The sequence below is a fragment of the Chrysemys picta genome, chromosome 4 (assembly GCF_011386835.1).
Source record: "Chrysemys picta bellii isolate R12L10 chromosome 4, ASM1138683v2, whole genome shotgun sequence".
Taxonomy (NCBI): domain Eukaryota; kingdom Metazoa; phylum Chordata; order Testudines; family Emydidae; genus Chrysemys; species Chrysemys picta.
The window spans coordinates 60,304,935-60,322,760 of record NC_088794.1 but is presented as its reverse complement, the minus strand read 5'-3'; the positions used below and the strand labels follow the sequence as shown (position 1 = coordinate 60,322,760).

The 17,826-nt window shown below is 54.5% G+C and overlaps 1 protein-coding gene across 5 annotated transcripts in view; it reads left to right on the top strand.

The window, feature by feature from the left end:
- Window positions 1-17,826, top strand: part of MICAL1 (microtubule associated monooxygenase, calponin and LIM domain containing 1) — a 42,672-nt gene that overhangs the window by 21,970 nt on the left and 2,876 nt on the right. For 4 of the 5 annotated variants that reach the window (XM_005311662.5, XM_065592408.1, XM_065592407.1 and 1 more), the window contains 16 exons: window positions 161-418; window positions 2,143-2,258; window positions 5,964-6,090; window positions 6,641-6,710; window positions 7,596-7,743; window positions 8,289-8,476; window positions 9,008-9,117; window positions 9,428-9,478; window positions 10,093-10,212; window positions 11,131-11,305; window positions 13,446-13,528; window positions 13,705-14,422; window positions 15,023-15,102; window positions 15,533-15,634; window positions 16,725-16,818; window positions 17,005-17,104. In XM_005311662.5, the coding sequence (XP_005311719.1) occupies window positions 161-418; window positions 2,143-2,258; window positions 5,964-6,090; window positions 6,641-6,710; window positions 7,596-7,743; window positions 8,289-8,476; window positions 9,008-9,117; window positions 9,428-9,478; window positions 10,093-10,212; window positions 11,131-11,305; window positions 13,446-13,528; window positions 13,705-14,422; window positions 15,023-15,102; window positions 15,533-15,634; window positions 16,725-16,818; window positions 17,005-17,104 (2,540 nt within the window). The remainder of the gene's footprint in view (window positions 1-160; window positions 419-2,142; window positions 2,259-5,963; window positions 6,091-6,640; window positions 6,711-7,595; window positions 7,744-8,288; window positions 8,477-9,007; window positions 9,118-9,427; window positions 9,479-10,092; window positions 10,213-11,130; window positions 11,306-13,445; window positions 13,529-13,704; window positions 14,423-15,022; window positions 15,103-15,532; window positions 15,635-16,724; window positions 16,819-17,004; window positions 17,105-17,826) is intronic. The other variant, XM_024112295.3, reaches the window with a different exon arrangement.

Genomic DNA, 17,826 nt, shown 5'->3' with positions numbered 1-17,826 from the left:
TGCCCACGCCTGTTGCTGTGCACTCTTATTCAGCTGCCGTGTTCTACCTCAGAGGTGGCTGCATCTTGATAGGTGGTGACGTGATCCCTTTGCTTTACAAACAAATATGCTTTCGGGCACATGTGCCCTTTTGAGTAAACCCCCAACCCCATTCCCGTAGGACAAAGCGGACATAGAGAGCCTGCTGTCTGCTGAGAACGTCAATCAAGAAGCCCTCCTCAGCTATGCCAAGGAAGCCGCCAACTTCTCCACCAACTATCAGCTGCCTGACTTGGAGTTCGCTCTGAACCACCGGAACCACCCGGACGTCGACATGTTTGACTTCACCTGCATGAACCGTTCAGAGAACGCGGCCCTGGTGCGCGAGTGCCACGGGGCCCGGCTGCTCATCGGGCTGGTGGGAGACTGTCTGGTGGAGGTCAGTGCCCCACTAATGAGAGATGAACAAGTGTGGGGCAGGGGGGATGGGCTCTGGCCAGGATCCCTTTGCAGCCTTAGCTTGCAAGGTTGGAGGTGTTGCCTTCCATGAGAGTGTCCCCTTGGCAGCGCGGCCAGCCCAGGGGCAGACTTTATGCAAACCCTAACTCTCCCCGTCGGGCAGCAGACTGATCAGCCACACTCCCCACTCCCGCTCAGGGCAATGCCCCGTGTTTCCCAGCTGTGGCGATTCTTCCCCTAACCCAAGACAGCATCTTTAAACACGTGCTCTAGCAATTGGGGCAGTGTTGGTGTCATGCCAGGAGCCCAAGAGCTGCTCCTGATATAGGCCATGTCTACACCACAAGCTAGCGGTGGGATTCCACTGCACGTGTCCACGTACTGGTGCTAGCTTTCGTCAAGCTAGCGCCAGTATAAAGAGCAGTGCAGCCGCGGTAGCAGGGGTAGCAGCAGGCGAGGCGCGGCTTATCCGGGCCCAGTATGTTGCCACCGGTTTCACGGAGGTTTATGCTTGGCCTGTGCTCTGCTGCCGCTACCTGCGCTATCGTGGCTGTGCTGTGATTAATACTCACGCTAGCTCAATGAAAGCTAGCGTGAGTGCATGCACACGGACAGGGGACCCTCACCCCTCACTCGTAGTGAAAATGGAGCCTTATATAGCATGGAGCTGGCTAGTAGTTTGAGCAAGGGCTGAGCGTCAGGACTTTGGGTTCCATTCCTGACACCGACTCGCTACGGAACATTCACCCCTGTGTGCCTCGGTTTCCCTCTCTGTTGAACTGGAATAACGACCACCCCTGTGGGGCTGAGCAGGTTCGTTAACGTGTGCGGGGCTGGGAGATCCCTAGCAAAAAGCACTGTCCACGTGCAAAAGATGACTGGACAGTGGGCACCGAAGTGCTGAGACTTATTGGTCCCAGTGCCGGGCAGGGTTCTGTGTTGCCCAGCCAGTCGGATCAAGGGCACGCTGGAGCCTGGGGTCCCTGCAAGCTGCATCTGAGCCACATGGCAGAGCCCGCCCAGGGTTTGGAAATTGTCCAGGTCTCATTTAACTAGGCAGCTTCACACAGAGCTGTGTGCCTGTGTCTCCTTCTCTGAGCCGTGCCCCGCCCAGGGCCCCAGGCTCCTTTGAGTCTCTGGGCTGAGTGCTGTCTCTGGAGTGTGTGGGCTGAGGGTCGTCCTTCCAGCCAACCAGGGAGAGAGCTGACTCTCCTCTAATCTCTCCCCTTTGTTTATTCTATAGCCTGGGGTCCCATCCTCGATCTGGGCCCCATGGCTCTGTCCCGAGCACACCCTCCACTAACAGCCCTTTGTCTGGGAGAACTCAGCTTCCCAGCTGACACCCAGGCTCTGTTTTTTCAGAGGTCCGGGGTGGGAGTAAGGAGGGGAGAGGCTTGAAGCAGGAGCTCCCCACATGAGTGCTCCCCTCTGCTGACATGCAGCTCTGACTTCTTCCACTGGCAGCTACCCAGGAGCAGCAGCTGTGTGAGTGCTGAGCACTGGGTGAGAACCAGCCTGGGTGGCTCCCAGTCACAGCACCCACCTTCCAGACCTCAGGAGCAGGTTGCTTTTTGTGCGTGCAATTGCACTCGAAGCTGTTGTGTGCCAGGGACCTGAGCCAAGACTGTGAAAATCCTCCCCTAGGGTTACTGAACACATGTGCAGCTCCCACCCCCTCCGCTCTCTCTGTCTCTTGTTTTGTAGCCATTCTGGCCTCTGGGCACTGGCGTGGCACGGGGTTTTTTGGCCGCCTTTGATGCTGCTTGGATGGTGAAAAGATGGGCGGCAGGAACCGCCCCGCTGGACCTTCTGGCAGAGAGGTGAGGACTCTAGTCCTGCAAAGGCGGATGGGGGTGGGGTGAGGGCTGTTCTCAGTCATGTGTGTTTGCTTGAGAGCTATCAACCCTCATGCATCAGGGCATAAGCCAACCTCTAATGATAGAGGGTCAGGAGGAAACTTCCCCTGGGGGCAGGTAATCCCATAACTGCAGGGTTCTTGCACCTTCCTCCGAAGCAGCAGGTGCTGGTCACTGTTGGAGCCAGGATACTAATCTAGATGGGCCCCTAATCTGATCCAGTCTGAAAATGCCTCTGTTCTGAAATGTAAAGACAATCCCTGCTCTGGAGAACTTGGTGCCTTTGTACAGCAGGTAGGATACGGCACATCAGGTGCTCAGGGCACGAGGGATCCTTAGATCCATGTGCATCAGCTGTTTCCAGCCCCCTGCAAGGGAGAGGCCTAGGTAGCATGGGTGCTGCCAGGGGCTCTGCTCAGAACCAAGCTGTGCATGGCTTATTTGGATCGGCAGCGGTGCCAAGTTGCTGGCTGACTCTGCCTCCCCAGCTGACTTTGCTGCCATGGCTCACCGCAGCAGGGCGTCCCCTCCTCGAGGGCATGGCTCAGAGCTGCTTTGGCAATGTTGTGGGCATGCGGGGGACTGGCTGGCTCAGGGCAGTGCGGAGCCTTTCACTTCTAGTTCACCCCCTGGAATCTGGCTCAGGGCTGTCTGGTGCCCTGTCTGAACTGAGTTTGGGTCTCACTCTAGTTCCTAGCGGACAGGTGTCTGTGTTGCACAACCAGCGATCACACGCACAACTGGCAGTCTCAGCAGAGAGGGCAAGGAATGACTGAGCTCCCTTCTGGCTCCTCAAGGGGTCCCTGCACGGTAGGGCGTGGGTGTGGGGGGAGTCTGCACTGTCAAGCTGGCACCTTTGCTTAGCACTAAATTCAGCCCTTCTCAAGACTTGTGACTGCCAGGAAGCGCCTGATTGCAGGCTGTGCTGTTATAGCTGTGGTGTCTGCCTAGATTACTCGCACTCTGAGCTCTTAAGGACGGCCATAATGGGTCAGACCAATAGTCCATCCAGCCAGTATCCTGTCTTCTCACAGTGGACAGTTCCAGGTGCATCAGAGGGAATGAACATAACAGGGCAATTTTGAGTGATCCATCCCCTGTTGTCCACTCCCAGCTTCTGAGAGCTGCAGGTGTAGGGACACCCAGACCATCTTAGCTAATAGCCATTGATGGACCGATCCTCCATGAATTTATCTAATTCTGTTTTGAGCCTAGTCATATTTTTGGTCTTCACACCATCCCCGGGCAACGAGTCCCTCAGGTTGACTGTGCGTTGGGTGAAGAAATACTTCATTATATTTGTTTTAACCCCACTGCCTATTAATTTCATTGGGAGACCATAGTTCTTCTGTTATGTGAAGGGGTAAACAACACTTTCCTCTTCACTTTCTTCACACCATTCATGATTTTATAGACCTCTATCATAACCCCAGTTGTCTCTTTTCTAAGCTGAACAGTCCCAGTCTTTTTAATCTCTCCTCGTATGGAAGCTGTTCCATTCCCTTAATCATTTTTGTTGCCCTTCTCTGTACCTTTTCCAATTCTAATATATCTTTTTTGTGATGGAGTGACCAGAACTGCATGCAGTATTCCAGGTGTGGGTATACCGCTGATTTGTAAAGTGGCATTATGATATTTTCTGTTTTATTATCTATCCCTTTTGTTATGGCTCCTAACATTCTGTTCGCCTTTTTGACTGCTGCTGCCTGTTGAGCCGATGTTTTCAGAGAATTATCCACAATGACTCCAAGATCTTTATTGAGGGGTAACAGCTAATTTAGACCCCATCATTTTATGTGTATAGTTGGGATTATGTTTTCCACTGTGCATTACTTTGTATTTATCAACATTGAATTTCATCTGCCATTTTGTTGCCCAGTCACCCAGTTTAGTGAAATCCCTTTGTAACTCTTCACAGTCGGCTTTGGACTTAACTAGCTTGAGTAATTTTGTACTGTCTGCAAATTTTGCCACCTCAGTGTTTACCCCGTTTTCCAGATAATTTATGAATATGTTGAACAGCACTGGTCCCAGTACAGATCCTTGCGGGACATCGCTATTTACTTTGCTCCATTGTGAAAACTGACCATTTATTCCTACCTTTTGTTTTCTGTCTTTTAACCAGTTACTGGTCCATAAGAGGACCTTCCTTCTTACCCCATGACTGCTTAATTTGTTTAAGAGCCTTTGGTGAGGGACCTTGTCAAAGGCTTTCTGAAAGTCCAAGTATACTATATCCACTGGATCATCCTTGTCCACATGTTTGTTGACCCCCTCAAAGAATTTTAATAGATTGGTGAGGCATGATTTCTCTTTACAAAAGCTGTCTTCACTCTTCACCAAACATCATTTTGGGATGTATTATCAGGAGTGTTGTAAGCAAGACACAAGAAGTAACTCTTCCGCTCTACTCCGCGCTGATTAGGCCTCAACTGGAGTATTGTGTCCAGTACTGGGCACTACATTTCAGGAAAGATGTGGACAGATTGGAGAAAGTCCAGAGAACAGAAACAAAAATGATTAAAGGTCTAGAAAACATGACCTATGAGGGAAGATTGAAAAAAATTAGGTTTGTTTAGTGTGAAGAAGAGAAGACTGACAGGGGACACGATAACAGTCTTCAAGTACATAAAGTTTGTTAAAAGGAGGAGGGAGTAAATTGTTCTCATAAGCCTCTGAGGATAGGACAAGAAGCAGTGGGTTTAAATTGCATCAAGGACGATTTAGGTTGGACATTAGGAAAAACTTCCTAACTGTCAGGGTAGTTAAGCGCTGGAATAAATTGCCTAGGGAGGTTGTGGAATCTCCGTCATTGGAGATTTTTAAGAGCAGCTTAGACAAACACTGTCAGGGGTGGTCGAGATAATACTTAGTCCTGCCATGAGTGCAGGGGACTGGACTAGATGCCCTCTCGAGGTCTGTTCTAGTCTTACGATTCTGTAACGAGTTCATCTATGTGTCTGGTAATTGTGTTCTTCACTATAGTTTCAACCAATTTGCCTGGTACTGAAGTTATGCTTACTGGCCTGTAATTGCCAGGATTGCCCCTGGAGCATTTTAAAAAAATTGGCGTTACATTAGCCATCCTCCAGTCATCTGGTGCAGAGACTGATTTAAGCGAGAGGTTACATGCCACAGGCAGTCGTTCTGCCATCAGATCTGAATTTCTTCAGAAGTCTTGGGTGAATCCCAACTGGTCCTGCTGATTTATTACTGATTAATGTATCAGTTTATTCCAAAACCTGCTTAATCTGCAACAGTTCTTCAGATTTGTCTCCTAAAAGGAATGGCTCAGGTGTGGGAATCTCCTCCACATCCTCTGCAGTGAAGACTGGTGCAAAGAATTCATTTCACTTGTGTACAACGGCCTTGTCTTCCTCGAGTGCTCCTGGATCGTCCAGTGGCCCCACTTACTGTTTGCCAGGCTTCTTGTTCCTGATGTACTTAAAAAAATTTGCTGTTGGTTTTTGTGTCTTTAGCTACTTGCTGTTCAAACCCTCTCCTGGCCTGCCTAATTACGCCTTTACACTTGACTTCCCAAAGTTTATGCTCCTTTCTATTTTCCTCCCTATTTTCCTCTTCTGAACCCTCGGTTCTTTATCTTCTTCGCTTTTGAGATCAGCGGTGGAGGAACGGCCGTGTGTAATCCGGCTCATTTCCTCTGCACAGGGAGAGCATCTACCAGCAGTTGTCTCAAACATCTCCCGACAACACCAACAAAAACACCAGCCAGTACAGCATTGACCCTACCACTCGCTACCGCAACATCAACCTCCAAGCCATAAAGCCCAACCAGGTAACTCGTCCAGGCCATGCGGAGATCCTGCCCTGCGGCGGGTGTCACAAGCACCAGCCCCTGTTCCTAAAGCCATTTCTCTCTCCCTGCCTGGTTTGTTACCTCCACCAAGGGATAATTGCATCTGCTTGGCGCTGCCTTTGCATTCCTGGGAGCCCGAGCACAGAGCGAGGTGTCTGCCCTGTTCTCATAGGAGTGATGGGATAGTCCAAATTGTAACCGCCCACCCCATACTGATTCCACCTGGCTGCTGCCCTCAGCCCCAGGGACGGGTGTATATCTGCACAGCTTGAGAGCCAGAGGGTAATACAGGAATGAACCGCAAATCCACAATGCAGCTGACTGTACACAGGCCCAGTAAGCAAGCGAATGCAGCCAGCTCTGGGGAAGAGCCAGCGGTGAGCTGCACAGGTTGCTAGCCAGCTTGGTCTCAGAAGGAGAGAGGGCATGGCTGCGTGCTCTGTCAGAGGGCCGCACGCTCCTTGTGTTCCCTCTCCTGGGGTTTTGGCTCTCAGGGTGAGTAGAGCTCTCGGGGTGTCTCTTTCTGCAGGTCCGTGACCTGTATGTAGTGGGGAAGATCGAGATCAACCATAAGAAGAGAGATAGTCGCAACAGCAGAGGCAAGTCTGGGGGCCCACCTCTTGGCGTCCAGCTGCACGGATCCCCCCTGCCTTCCGCCCTGTGCGTGTGTCACCCTCCTCACCCTGTAGAAGCAGCGGCTGGTGGAAGCTTCCCCCCTCACCCAGCATCGTTGCTGGGTGCCTGTCTGACTTTGCTCCCGTCAGACCCCCCTTCTCTCTGGCTTTCCACCCCTATCGGTGCCCTTTCTCCATGTGCCCGCTTACACCCAAGCAGTGTGCGTTTGGCTGAGCAGCGGTGGGGCTCGGTGCCCTCAGGGTGGGACCTTGTGCACCCTCTGGCTCCTCTTTTAGATCCTCTCCCATCTTCTCCTCCCCAGGGCTCTCCCTCCTTCCTCCTGCCCCACTTCCGCTCACCCCAGCAGCGTCCCAGGAGCCTCCAGGGGCCAGAGTGTCCGAGTGCTGCAGAAGGGTGGGGAGCCGGGCATGGAGATTGTGGCTCCCTCCCTGGAAGGGATATGAGCAGTTCTTCCCTCGGTTTTTGGGAGGTGGCCTTGGGAGCTACATGTTCCCCGATGGCTGGCAGGTCGTCATGGGAACCTGTCCTAGGCTGGGCTGGCAGGCTGCATCTGGGGGTGCTGTCGCCTTAGTAGCAGCTAACAGGAGACACGGTCTCCACGTCTTCTCCGCGAGCCGCATGCCCTTGCTCCCATGGTCTGCAGCCCAAGGAAGCAACCCACCTGGGCAGAAATGTGGCTGCCCAGAGGCCCAGGCCGGGCCTGCCCCCTGCACCCCAAGGCCATTGATGGAGGTGATTGTAGGTTTCCCAGCTCTGATCCCCTAGCTGCTTCCTTTTACAGCTGTTCCCCCGCAGTCCCAGACCTGTGCCTGCATCCAGCCCCGTGCCTTATGCTCTCTCTCCTCCAGACGTCAGCAGTGCCTATGAGGGGCTCCTGAGCTGGTGCCAGACCCACACGGAGGGTTACCGTGGCGTCACGGTGACAGACTTCACGCACTCCTGGAAAAGCGGCCTGGCCCTGTGCGCCCTCATCCACCGCTTCCGGCCCAGCCTCCTGTAAGGTTCCACCCTGTCCCAATGGCTTGGGGACGGGAGGACGACCCTGGCTGGGCTGCCACAAAAGACTTGGCCCTGGGCTGGGAACGTGTGTGTGTCCCGGCGGTGCAGGCGGAGTGGCTGCTGCTGGGAATTCCTTGGTGCCGGTTTGCGGGGGGGTGATCTGTGTTTCGTGGCGACTGGATGATACCTCCTACTACCCCGCCCTGCACCCCCAAGGATCTAGTTCCCCCCCAACCTGACCTTTGCTCCCCCACCCTTGCTGAATGTTGCAGCATTTGATCCAATGGATGATCCCCTGTGTGCTGCCCAGTGCCGAGGGGTGCTTCTTCCACCGAGGCTGCTTCCTGTGTCGTCAGTGTGGAGGGCATGGGACAGGCATGCAGCTGCCTGACTCTCATGTGCTTAGTTTGTTCCTTCACCGGACGAGGAGGGGGAAATCTAAGCCAGGTTAGCCCCCGGGTGCCTTTGGTCCTGAGCAGAGTCTGACGCGACAGCGCCGGCTTTCCCGGCCCCTCAGCCTGATGCCCTGTTTCTGTCCCTAGAGATTTCAACTCCCTGGACCAGCACAGTCCCCTCAAGAACAACCAGCTGGCCTTGGACATAGCCGAACAGGAGCTAGGCATCCCGCCCGTCCTCTCCAGCACCGAAATGGCCGCCGGGGCCGAGCCCAACCAGCTCGGACTCATCACCTACCTGAGCCAGTTCTATGAAGCCTTCAAGTCTTCTGCAGGTGAGGACCCTCAGGGGCAGGGCTGGATGTCTGGGGGTATCAGCTCCCAGCCCTGCGGCTGCTCTCCCCCAGCCATGGTCAGGATAGTCAAGGTGGGAACAACTGAGGGACGCCAGGCCGGACTCTGGAGTTGGCTGCTGAGCGGTTCCCTTTGCAGGGGACTCTCTGGTTTAAAATGGACAGTGGGAATCATGGAGTTAGTTTTCCCCATCTCGATTTGAGTTTCCCCTCACCTTACGTGACCTGTGGGGCAGGCTGTGCACCCTGCCCCACGCAGACAAGGAGGAGCCATTGGGGGCTGGGTGGAGGGTTCCTTCTGCCTCGTTCCGGGAACCTAGTCCAGGCTCTGTGAGGTGGAAGTCTCTCTCGTGGCTGGAGTGGGCTGCTAGCCAGTCAGGCACGTCCCGGCACCCTGCAGAATTAACTCCCGGGCAGGCTGTTACCTCCAGCGCGCCCTTTCCGCAGCATCCGTGTGCTAGCTGCCAGGCTGGGCCCAGATCCTGTCATGAGCCCTTTTTCTCTCCCTTGCAGAACCAGAGGAGAGAGCAAGGAAGCTGCTGGCTCCTCCTGGCACCCGGGGCGCCGTCCTGTTCCTCAGCAAGCTCCAGAAGACTCTGAGTCTGACTCGCAAGCGCAACCAGGTAAATGCTCTGAGTGTCTCGCGCTGTGCAGCGGGCGCTGGGAGCCAGGGCTGTGCCCTATCTATGGCCCAGGTGCTCACGAGGACCCGGACGAGGTGTCCGGCACCCTGAGCCAACCCACTCCCTGGTAACATGAATGCCTGCAGCTGGCTCTGGTGAGCTGGCGCTGTTCCCTCCCTGAGCTGCCCCGGGGGCACTGGGGGACCCTACTGGTGCGAGGGAAGCGGAGGAACGTACGCGGCGCTACCATAGACCCAGAGCGTCCTTCTGCTGCAGCGTCTCACTCAGGCAGCCCCGTCTGTGATTTCAGGACAGTGCCCAGAAGGATGCTGAGACCAAGAGGACGAGGAGAGAAGCAGGGGTGAGTTTTCCTGCTCTCTTAAGCATATGTGGCCGGGGCCAGTTTAGGAGCTAGGACACAGGGGATGTTGTATGCAAGACCTGGGCCTCTGGCCTTGTCACACTGTGAGGGCAGCAGGCTGCGTCCCAGGGAAGGGAATGCTTTGTGTTGCTCAGCGGCGACCTCTCTGGCTGCCTTAAGCAGTGGGAACCAGCGCTGGAGGGAGTTTTATTATAGAGAGAGTGGAGGGGGTGATGGGGGTGCCATGGCCCCATGTCCAAGCACCGGCCCGCGATCTGACATCTAGGCACTGAAATCTGCGTCCGTTAATCTCCTTGCCCTCTCTGGAGCAATTGCCCCAGATTCCAGAAGGGCACATGGGCGTCTGTTGCAGTGTGTGAGTGAGCATGAGGCTCTGAGGCCCGTGGCTGTGCAAGGAACATGTGTGCAATGTCTGGGCAGATCAGATCATGGCTGACAGATCGTACACACGCATGTGCAGGCCAAAAGCCCCTTCTGGCCCAAGGCCACACGTGTAAGGGAGCAGGCTCCTGTAACAGTCACCGCAGAAGCTGCTGGCCTGCTCGCTGGCCATAGTCATGTGTTTCGATTTCCCCCATTGGGTTGCTGTATAGCTGGAATCAGGGGTGGAAGGCGACTTGTTCATTGCTGACCTTGGCTGGGGGACTAACCACCAGGAGCAGCCTCAACCCACGGAGATCAACCCTTCCGATTCCACGCTGGGCAGGCGGCAGGTTAGTCTCTGCTTCCTGGGAACTGTTCTCTGTCACACCAGAGTCTCTGCTTCCTGGGAACCGTTCTCTGTAACATGGTGGCTGGGCAGCCGGCCAGACGTCTCCTGCGTTTGCTGTGACGGGACGGGGGGCTGGCGAGGGAAATCCCAGCTCAGTTTAAAGAGCTCCCAGGGTGGGTATTGAGGCAAGGAGCCATCTCCCTGTGCCGCTGGTTTGAATCCAGGCCAGACTGGTGGTGGCTGGAGTATTTAGAGGAGCGGAGCCTAGTGGCTCTAGCATTGCTGTGTGTGATGGGACATCTACACTGAAGATGTGAATTCCAGCTCAAGGAGACGTGCCCGTTCCAGCTGTGGTCGAGCTCGCATGCTATAAATAGAGTACAGGTGTATACCCAGCAGGAGGGGCTGGCCGCCTGAGGATGTGCCGAGAGGCTCAGAGGGGAACGTACCTGGGGAGGGAGCCTGTTGGCCCAGCGGGGCTATGCTCTAGTATTAGCGCTAGCCCGAGTACGGCTCCTCTAGCTGGAATTTACACCTCCCGCCCCAGTGCCGATGGACCCTTAGTGCCAGGCCCCGGGGGGACTGTAAGGTAGGGTTGGAGGGCTGGGGCTGTGCAAAGCAATGCTTGCAGGGACCCCTCTAAGCTCCTCCCCATCAATGACTAGTCATTTCCATCCCCTGGCCTGTGTTCCTAGGTCGGGTTCTGCTATCCCCACTCGGGAGCTATCACAACCCGCCTCAGGGCTCTGGCAAGCCGGGGCTGGAGCCCGAGTCCAAGCTCACAAACAGGGAGCCCAGCACAGTTAGGGCCTCGCGGGCGGCTGGCACTCGGGTGGGCCGATCAGGGTTACGCTTGGGTAGCGCAGGGCAGCTGCGTATATGGCCTGGCCCCAAGGCTGCTATCTGGCTTCCTCCGCAGAGCTCGCTCACCTCCCCCGCGGAGAGCAGCGACGCCTGTTACTTCTGTGGCAAGCGGGTGTACATCCTGGAGCGGGTCAGCGCCGAGGGGCACTTCTTCCACCGAGGCTGCTTCCAGTGTCATCAGTGTGGAACTACACTGAGGCTAGGAGACTTCGTCTTCGACGAGGATGACGGTGGGTCCCAGGAACGGGGCTGGGTACAGAGACAAGCCCTGAGAAACTTCAGGCCAGAGGCAGTCTGGGCTTCGTGATCCAGCCAGGCAGCTCCCAGAGCTGCCTCGTAACAGGTCCTGCCAGCCTTGAGTCAGCCGAGTCCACCTATCCCAACGGAAAGGCTCCTCATCTGAGCTCCATGCGGCTGAGTACGTGACAGCCACGTAAACCAAGGCCCTGTCTGCTCTGCACAAGGGTCTGTGCCAGTGTCTTGACCAGGATTTCCCACCCTCTCCCCATTGTGTGCCCTGTGCCAGCCGGCTGCTGGGATGTATGTAGGGTTATTTTTGTGAAGGGCAGGTTCATAGAAACAGTAGATTGTTATTTAATGCCCTGTTTGCCTTCAGCTCTTTCAACACCCACCCATTCAAATGGAAAGGGGGAGAGAGAGAGAGAGAGAGAGTGTGTGTGTGTGTGTGCGCGCGCGCGCACTGACCAGGAACCAGCCCCCATCCTCCACACTGTTGTGATGCAGCAATGAAGGATGCTCACAACCCCCACAGGTGGAGCTATATTCATGGGAGGCAGAGGAGGGAAGGTGTTTTTAAATGAAATGATACCTCTTCCCTCTAATTTGCTGCCTACTTTAAAATTCCAGGGAATAGGTCTAGTACTCGCCGAGTTTTATGAACTCACTACATTATTCGTCATGGCAGAGCACCAGCAGTTCCATGTAGGATATTCTGTATGGCACTTGCCCTAATGCAAAATGCCCTAATGCATCAGTGCAAAAATACACCTGACTGGCAGTGACCAGCTGTGGGGAGGAAGGTCTGAGTTAAAGCCCCGGGCAACAACCAGTAAGAAATGCAGGACTTCGGTCTCTCGGTTCCATTAAGTTTACAACCTGCTTTAAAGGAACAGCGTCAACTTAAAATCATGTGATTAACCAACGTTAATCTTCACCCACGTTACTGAGAACTTCTGGCTTTTAAAAGGAAGAGAACTGTAAAATCCAGTCTACCTGTCATCACTATTCCTGCTGTTTGCTTTCCTCTTGGCATTTCTTGCAGCCTGGCCAATGAAAACCAGCCAGTGTCAGTTTTCTTTTTGTTTTAGGGTACGTCTATATTAAACAAAAGGTGTGTGCTTTAATTTGGGCTAAAATAGCAGTGAAGATGCAGCAACTTGGCTGCTCACGCGGGTTAGCAGCCCAGAGTAAAGCCCATAGGGCAGCCTGGCATTGGACTCAAGCTGCATAGACAAACCATTCGTCAGTTTCCTCCCCAGGTTTTTAGCCCTGCGAGATATTTGCCTGTCCAACAATGGCACAGGGACGTTTGCTTAAAAATAACTGTTTTCAGTAGACAATAGTTTAAAAACCAGCCACATGGGAACATTTCCGCTGGCTGTAGGGCTTATAAAAGCTGCTTTTGTGTGTTTAATGTAGTTACTCTTGGGATAATCAGAATCGCTGAAAGGACACATTGTTTTCTTCCCTAAGGATTGAGACAGTAACAAAGATAGAGGACTACAGCAGAGCTGATGCAGTGTAGGAGGGGAGCTGCAGTACGCAGACGAATCCTGATTAGAAAAGTCGTTTGACTGATGTATAATATTTATATATTTAATCCATTTCAACCCATTTTTGCCACCTTCCCTCGGGTTCCACTGTTAATCTAATACAGGCAGGAGGTTGCTCCATTTCCCTTAATTCTTTTATTCTGATCCGCTCCAGGAAGCGGTTGTTACTGCAACCCTAGATCTGGACCCTACCCTACCCTTACCCCTCAGCTTTGATTATTACTTATTTGCATGGCCGTAGTGCCCAGGAGCAGTCATGCCCCGTTGTGCTAGGTGCTGTACAAACACAGAGCAGAGAGACAGATTGTAAGCTCCTTGGGGCAGGGGCTTAGTATAAGACAAGGGACATCAGACGAGGGAGTACAAGGGAACAATGAGACGCTGTTGGCCATTGTGGACGGCAATGGTCTCTGCCCACTAAGTCGGCCTGTTGAAATCAGTGGTGCTGCTACCTGTGGTAAAGGCGAGGGAGGGTATCGGAGGAATCTGATCCATAGTGATGAGAGCGTGGGACTGAGTATGAGTCGGCAGCATCCCCACGAGTCCTCCTATGACGCTGTCTGGTTTCCCTCCCCAGGACACTTCTACTGCATGCTGCACTATTCCAGCCCCCACAGCGTGGAGGTGACGGACAGCGCATGCCATGCCGCACCACAGGAGGTAAGTGGGGATGTGTCCAGCACTGGCCGGCTGGGCCCGCCCCTGCAGATTTAGCCCTGTCCAGTAGCAAAGCAGTAAGTGGACTCTGGGCTGATCCGGTAACCAGCTAGCAAATGCAGTTCCCCGTGGCTGCTTCCCAGCTGCAGTTCTAACCCTCTGTGTTTGGCCCCTGCTAGGATCCCTCCCAGGGCGCCCGATTCTGCTCTCCCTTCGACGCCGGCAGCCTGGGCTTGGCCACTGGGGCGGCGAAGCTCAGAGTGGATTCTGATGGGCAGGACCCGCCTGGGAGCCCGTCCTCCTTCCCGAAACAGCTGGCAGTGGCTCAGCCGTCAGAGCCGTGGGAGGGAGCTGGAGGAGCTGGGGAGGGCGCCGTTCCAGCCAGAGAGGACAGAGGCTCTGGCACGGCAGACATGCAGCAACCTGCAGCTCAGCCCCGCACTGTGCTGGAGGAGAACGTGGGAAGGCCCATCTCCTCCCTTGTGGCAGGCAGGGCCCAGCCTCAGGAGCCTGGCGCTGGCCTAGGAGATCGGGCCAACGGCTGGCCTCAGCGGGAGGAACAGAGTCTCCATGAACGTGGCCGCTCGGGCACAGCGCTGCGGCAACCCAGCCCAGAGCCTCGGCCTCCAGAAAAGGGGCCCGCAGCCCCCGACTTCAGGCAGGCCGAGGAGGAGGGGGAAGACAGCAGGAAGAGGAAGAAAATTCAGCTGTCGCCCTTGGAAAAGCTCAAGCTGTCCATGCTCAGCCTGGACTCCGACCCAGAGAGCCAGGGGGGTCCTGGGAAGCACCGGGCAGGCTCAGAGCCGTTCCAAAGCGCCGCCCCAGTGAAGGACCAGGGTACTCTGGAGAGAGGGCAGGTCTGCTGGGTTGAGCCTGGATTCAGTGAGGAGGCCGAAGGTAATTGCAGTCTCTGAGTCTCTGGTGCAGCTGAGTGCTCGGTTACCTAGCCAGGCTGTGAACTCCCCTCCCGCCTTTCCCCCAGCACCATGTCAAGATGCTTTCTCCCTCTCCTCCAGAGCACCCGTGGGTGCCCCCGTGACTTACAGGGCAGAAGGCTGCTGGGGTGGTGGCTGATCTCCCTGTGCCTGCAACAATACTGCCCACGGCTGTAACTGAGGCCCAAGTATTTGGGTGGCCCCAGAGTGGACTGTGAAGGCTCCTTCCCCTGCTGCCACTGTCTGAGCTGCTGTGTGAGACGAGGGGGGTGGGTCACACCCCAGTTCGTAGTGGACAGGTGCCCAGCTCCCAAAACCCACCATCACGCTTAGTTCCAGCTGGCTCCCCAGCCAGCAGACCCGGGCCCTGAATGAGCCATGGAGTCTGGCCAAATGAGACCGAATGTGCTGTTCCCATTGCCAGACAGTTCTCTCCTCTGAGCTCTGGGTATCTCGCAGCTGGATCCACCAGCGATTTACAGCTGTGAAGGTGAGTTGTACCTCTGATTGCCAGAGGACCTGCCCGGGGCTAGTCCTAAATCAACTGCTCTTCTCTGCACAGACATAGAGGAGACTGACAGTGATGACGAAGAGGAGGAGAAAGAGGAGGAGAGCCAAGACCTTGGGTACTTAACAGAGAACGTGAGTGTGATGAGTCTGAAGTCCATAGAGGTGTTAATACAACAGACTAATACTAATGTAGCTACGTGGGTGTGACTGTGGGGCTAAGAGGACTTGCACAGGGGCCCTGTCTACACCACAAGGTTTAACTTGCAGTAAGTGGGTCCCAGACTCTCTCTCGCCCCTCTGCCTTGATCACTTTTCCTTCTGCCCTAAACTTCACCTGGTCTAACTAGATTGTAGGCTTCCTGAGGCAGAACCCTGCCTCATGCTCGTTACTAAAGGGCTGGCCAGTGGGTGGTGCTTCAAGAACATTAAAGAATAATTGTGGCTCATTCAATCAGCCCCAGGCCAAGGCCAGACCGAATCTTTCAGGGCCTTGTGAGTGCTCTGTTGAGCCCCATGGGAGGCATGGCCCCTTCTGACCCTGGCTCTTGTGCTGTGCTTCCAGCGTCTCCTAAGTTTGGGCGAAAAGGAAAAATATCCCACCTGGAAGAGAACGCTGACCCGCCGCGCCAAAGAGGAAGAGATGAAGAGGTTCTGCAAAGCCCAGGTAATGCCCATGCCCTGGTGCTGGGGGGGCCTCTACCCACCGCCTGTCCTAGTAAGGAATGGTGGGGGTGGGAGAATTTCCAAGATCACTGCAGACACTGGGCTAGGAGAGCTCTCAATAGGCCAGTTCAGAGCTTCCTCAAAACCAGCCCATCCTACTGCTAGGGATTTTCTCAGTCTGGTCTTCTGTTCCTGTCTACACCAGTGGCTAGAGCTAGGAACGTAAACATGGCTGCATGAGAACAGACCAATGGTCCATTGATCTAGTCCCGGTGAGTAATGCTGGATGTTTCAGTGGAAGACAAACCCCTCACCATCCCCATTGACAGTGTATGCAATTGTGCATCATCCGTTTACCACGTTATGTTAACTCCTGAAGTGTCTCGCTAACATTCCTCCCCCCACCATTATTCACTCACTCTCTTGGGCATTGATTTAGAGAATGGACTGGAGAGGATGCTTATAAAATTTGCAGATGACACCATGCTGGGAGGGGTTGCAAGCACTTTGGAGGCCAGGATTAGAATTCAAAACGGCCTTGACAAATTGGAGAAATGGTCTGAAATCAACAAGACGAAATTCAATAAAGACAAGTGCAAAGTACTTCACTTGGGAAGGAAAAATCAAAGGCACAGCTACACAATGGGGAAATAACCGGGTAGGGGGTATTACTGCTGAAAAGGATCTGGGGGTGATAGTGGCTCACAAATTGAGTGAGAGTCGTCAGTGTGATGCTGCTGTGAAAAAGGCTGAGGCATATTAACATGAGTGCCGTAGTTTGACATGGGAGGTAATTGTCCTGCTTTACTCAGCACTGGTGAGGCCTGAGCTTGGCTAACCGCAGTTTACAGACGGGGAAAGTTAACGCCTGCCTTCCAGGGTGCTGAGCTTAGGCGATGATAGTGTGTTGATTAAAGGTGCCGTACAAGGGCGACATTATTATTAGTTCCTGGCTGCTGAGAATTGGTCCTTGGCATCCGTTCCCCCTTGCCAGCAGCTGGAGAGGCCATCATTTGACCCTTCCCCGGAGGTTAGAGTTGCTAGGAAAGGAAGACAAAGTATCCAAGTGACCTTTCTCTGGTGCATTCCAGTCCATCCAGAGGCGTCTGGAGGAGATTGAGGTGACGTTCCGGAAGCTGGAGGAGAAGGGGATACAGCTGGAGAGATCACTGCGGGGCGAAGGAGGTAGGAGGAATCCCAATGTACCAGTGCCTGCAGACAGGCACCACTAGGATGCACTGTCTCAGTGTCCCACAGGGACGGGTATCATCACCCCAACCCCCATTCATCAGCCCTTGTCTCCGGATCACTGACATCTCTGGGGCATCTTTATGTGCTACCCACACAATCTCCCCTCTTCCCGCCCTGCAGGGACCCAGTCTGAGCTGAAGACCCAGTGGATGAACAAGTTACTCTCTCTGGTGCAGAAGAAGAACAGCCTGGTTTCCGAGGAGTCGGACCTCATGATTGAGTAAGACGCAGTTGAGTGTGTGTGTGTGGGGGGGTGCACTGGGATTCATGGGATCAGTGCAATTCAGTGCTCCTTCAGTAGCCCCACCTGTGCTCTGCCACCCACCTGCCTCAGCCAGAACTGTCTCTAACAGTCCCAGCAGCTGCTCTTTTAAATAAAACTGCAGCGAAATCCTTCCTCCTCCACTAAAACTCAGTAGCCTGCAATGCGGCTGTCCCACAGCAGGGGCATGGTCTCATGCCCCCGCGGTGGGAGTGAGAGGAGCTCTAGCCATTAGAAAGGCCAGGGCTCCTCCTTGCCGGGGGATGGCCAGATTCGAGACTGAACCTTCAAATCCCAGCAACCCATCACAGTGGCCTAAAATGGCTGTTTCTATTTTCCAGCGTGCAGCTGGCCTCCTGCTCACATCTCCCCAGCCAGCAGAGGGTGACATGAGCTCCCCATACAACTCTGAGCCTTTTATGCACAAAGTTGTTACACCTACACTGTGCCAAATGTGTTTACGGTATTGCCCAGTTCCAGCCACCCCAATGTCCTGCCAATCCACCCCCCCACCCAGGAGTGTTACCAGTGTCCTTAAATGCACCTGCTGCCTCAGAGAGAGAGACATGGGGCAGAGGACTTCCTTCAGTCTCTTGCTCTGGGGAGTGGAGATCTGCCCAACACTGAAGGCCCACGGGGCAGAAGCCCTGGGCTGCTGCTGTCCTGGCTCTGGGGTCTGA